The sequence below is a fragment of the Sinocyclocheilus rhinocerous genome, unplaced genomic scaffold (genome assembly GCF_001515625.1).
Source record: "Sinocyclocheilus rhinocerous isolate Xijiao unplaced genomic scaffold, SAMN03320098_v1.1 scaffold99, whole genome shotgun sequence".
Taxonomy (NCBI): Eukaryota; Metazoa; Chordata; class Actinopteri; order Cypriniformes; family Cyprinidae; genus Sinocyclocheilus; species Sinocyclocheilus rhinocerous.
The window spans coordinates 1,289,494-1,293,039 of record NW_015670981.1 but is presented as its reverse complement, the minus strand read 5'-3'; the positions used below and the strand labels follow the sequence as shown (position 1 = coordinate 1,293,039).

At 34.8% G+C, this 3,546-nt stretch overlaps 1 protein-coding gene across 1 annotated transcript in view; it reads left to right on the top strand.

Moving 5' to 3' along the window:
• LOC107734508 (pleckstrin homology domain-containing family A member 2-like) overlaps positions 1-2,561 on the top strand; it is an 11,917-nt gene extending 9,356 nt beyond the window's left edge. The window contains exons 10-12 of the mRNA XM_016546478.1: positions 61-124; positions 543-620; positions 1,159-2,561. Coding sequence (XP_016401964.1) covers positions 61-124; positions 543-620; positions 1,159-1,437 — 421 coding nt within the window. The 3' untranslated portion in view covers positions 1,438-2,561. The remainder of the gene's footprint in view (positions 1-60; positions 125-542; positions 621-1,158) is intronic.
• Positions 2,562-3,546: the final 985 nt, after the last annotated feature.

Sequence of the window (3,546 nt, the reverse complement as noted above, 5' to 3'; positions counted from 1 at the left end):
TTTAAGCTGAGTTTTTATCTTCTGTGCTTTTGTTATTATTAATTGTGTTGTTTGTTGTAGGGATCTGCTGTCTCGTGATAACCTTTTTGAAATCATCACCAGTACCAGAACCTTCTACATCCAGGTAACTCTGGACTAAATTCTTTTATAATAATCCAGGTGTCAGTGATAAAGGTAACACATTTAAAAATAAATCATGTTGGTGTATGTGGACCACATATTGTGCACATGGTTCATCTCATTGACTAACATCCAAATCTGCAGCTGTGTGCCAATGTATTTAAAGATCAACTGTTTTTTTAATCGTCCTTGCTCTGTCACTCAAGCGAAACATAAATAACTCATTATAAATGCTTTTCAAGTATGTGACAGGTGTTTATGTGGCTACTGTACTGTTGAGGCATGTTGTAAATGCAAATGAGGCTTACGGAGATCTTTAATGCTTTATTTCATGTAGCACAAACAAACAACGTGAAGATAAAAATGTCAACTTAACCTGCTTGTGTGTGTGTGTGTGTGTGTGTGTGTGTGTGTGTGTGTAGGCAGACACCCCAGAAGACATGAAGGGCTGGATCAAGGATATTGCTTCAAAAATTCAAGACTTTCGAGGGCCGTCTAAGGTAAATATTCTAAATATTAGATTCCAGTCATCATTGACATCATTGATAGTTAGCTGTCAAAAGATAAATCAGCAAATTAAGTCAATGTGGATAAAAAAGTCTTCCAATTTATATATATATATATATATATTGTCCTCATTTGTAAGTCGCTTTGGATAAAAGCGTCTGCTAAATGACTAAATGTAAATATATATATGTATATATTTAAAACATGCATAGTTGCATGTTTACATTTGTTGTTAATTTTAAATTGTTCACACATAGGCAGTTTTTCATTTCACTTGACTTTATGAATATAATAACGAGCAATTATAATAATTAAATCAAATATAAATACTACATTTTTATCACAATGCAACACAAAATGCATTAACATCACATAAACTTCTACAAAATTAATAGCAATTGTAACTTCTTTTTATAAATGTGTTTTTTGTTCTCTCCAAAAAAAAAAGTACCTTAGGACATTTCTAAAAAAACAAACAAAAACAAAACAATAAATGAGCATTTCTGACAGTTATCTTCTCTTGATTGACAGTTGCGCTCTTCCAGCAAAGTCTTTTCTGGGCAGAGGAAGCCTCAGCTTGTGAAGTCCTGCTCCACTGCAGATTCGTGGCAGCCATGGACCCCGGTGCCCAATCAGGAGGGTCAAAGAGAAGGGCCGTACAGCTCTCTCCCCTCACTCTCACACACAGGCCATGCCTTTCAGTCAACGACTCGACAAACTCGACAACGGCACCATTCCCAGCCTCAACTCGCTCCCAGCGAAACAGACTTTCCTGACAGTCTTGATCATGTCCGCACCACTGATGTTTAGTTGCTTTAATGGATACTGCTGGCCAGCACATGGATAGTGTTATGATTTTAGCCCTTTGATTGTTGCTTTTCTTGTTCAGTGGTGCGCACACAAGTGCTTCAGTCATTGCAATGCTGCTCACTTACTCTGAAAGAATAGTTCCCAAATTAGTTCCCAAATAGTACCCAAAAATTCTGTCATTATTTACTTACCCCCATGTCAAGCTCCAACAAGCAATGTATGGCAAGAATTGTGTACCAATTCTTCAACCAATTGTACTTTAGTGTTCTACAGAAAAAAGAAAAAAATAATTGGTTTGGAACAATATGTAGAATAGAATTGTCATTTTGGGTGAACTATTCCTTTAAAAGAATGTGTCTTTTTATGTATGAAGGATTGTAAAATGAGGAAGGATCATCTGGTGAAAAGACATTTTATGTGTTGTATTTCTTCAGTGAATTTCCCGAGACATACAGTGGGGTCTGAAAGTGTGAGACAACTTGTAAAATGCTTTTATTTTGTATTATGTAATATATGTGTATAATGATATTTTCAGCACAAAAATTGAAAAGTTGGAAAGAAAAAAAAAACATTTTTTAGTATTTGGTAGATCTATCTTTTGCTTTAATGACAGCAGCACTTGAGCCGACATGAACTGATGAACATGTGATCCAGGATGATTTAAGAATGTTCCAAAGAACATCTTGTGCACTGCAGTGGACACATTTGCTTTTTGATTATTTCTCTTTGTTTTAAATATGAAATATTTACATTTCCAGATTCAAAACCTTGATTTTCAATGTGGTCTCAAACTTTTGGACCCACTTGTACAGTTGAAAGTATTGTTGGTTTGTGTGGTAGACTTAGCCTAAGTCAAGGCATCTGGACTTACTTTGAAGACATTTAGTCAACATCACTAATGAAGCCGCTTGAAGGATTAGGAAAACTTTGACTAGACGTTCAATGATGATCTTCGTGACTGAAAACATTTTAATATTGATTACTTTGAAATGCCTGAAAATGTTCATAGAATTCTTTCTTTTGTTGTTGTGAATGGTACTATATGTTGACAAGTAGGTACTTTTTCTGTTGCTCAAACTACTTGTTTTTTTTTATACGCGTCATTGCTAGATATGCATCATCGCTTTGCACATGAAATAAACCAGTCCTTGAAGGAAAAAAAACGACAGGCTTTGTTAAGTCTTTGCTCCTCCAGTCCAAACAGCGTCGCGATCTAACCCGAAATTTCTGACTTGCGCAAGATAAAGCCGAGCGATCTCAAAATGGGCGGAGTTTGGCGGCCCAAACGTTTTCAGACACGATGGGTCGATATTTAGGTATTAAGATCTGTAAGTACCAAAAGGAGAGAAATCATTTAGGGGTCATATGATGCTGATAAAAAGAACAGTATTTGGTGTAATGAAATGTGTTTGGTTTAAGGTTCAAAAAACACATTATTTTCCAAGTAGGAGACGTTCCACAATCTGTTATAAAAGAGGTGGATACTATTTTGTTCAATTTCATCTGGAAGAACAGACCACATTATTTAAAAAGAACAGTTATAGGCCTATGCAACCCAGTTGAAGATGGTGGTCTAAATGTACTTGACTTTAATATTGCTAATTGTGTATTTAAGAACAAATGGATAAAGAACTACTTGATCTCTAAAGACAAGATTTGGAATATCATCCCTAAATTAATTTTTGATAAATTGGGGGGTTTCAATTTTTTTTTGGAGGTGTACAAGGTTCCGATAAAGCTTTCCTCTTTTCATAAACAGGGTTTTTTTTTTTATTATGGATGCTCATTTTTAAGCATAACTTTTCTCCACACAACTCTGTGATTTGGAACAACAAATATATTAAGTTTAAAAATAAATCTTTATTTTACAGAAATTGGTACAACAATGGTATAATTTTGGTGAGGCAGTTATTTAAGAGTAATGGACAGCTCTTTAATTACTGTGAATTCCTGAATCATTATAAGATCCCTGTAACTGCTAAGGAGTTTGCAGTAGTATTTGATGCCATTCCTAGTGGCCTTATTCAACTTTTATCAGGCAATATATCTTCTGAGCCTATTCCCTTATATATTGATCAGTTAAGTATTAATGGTGTGAAAATTATAGAT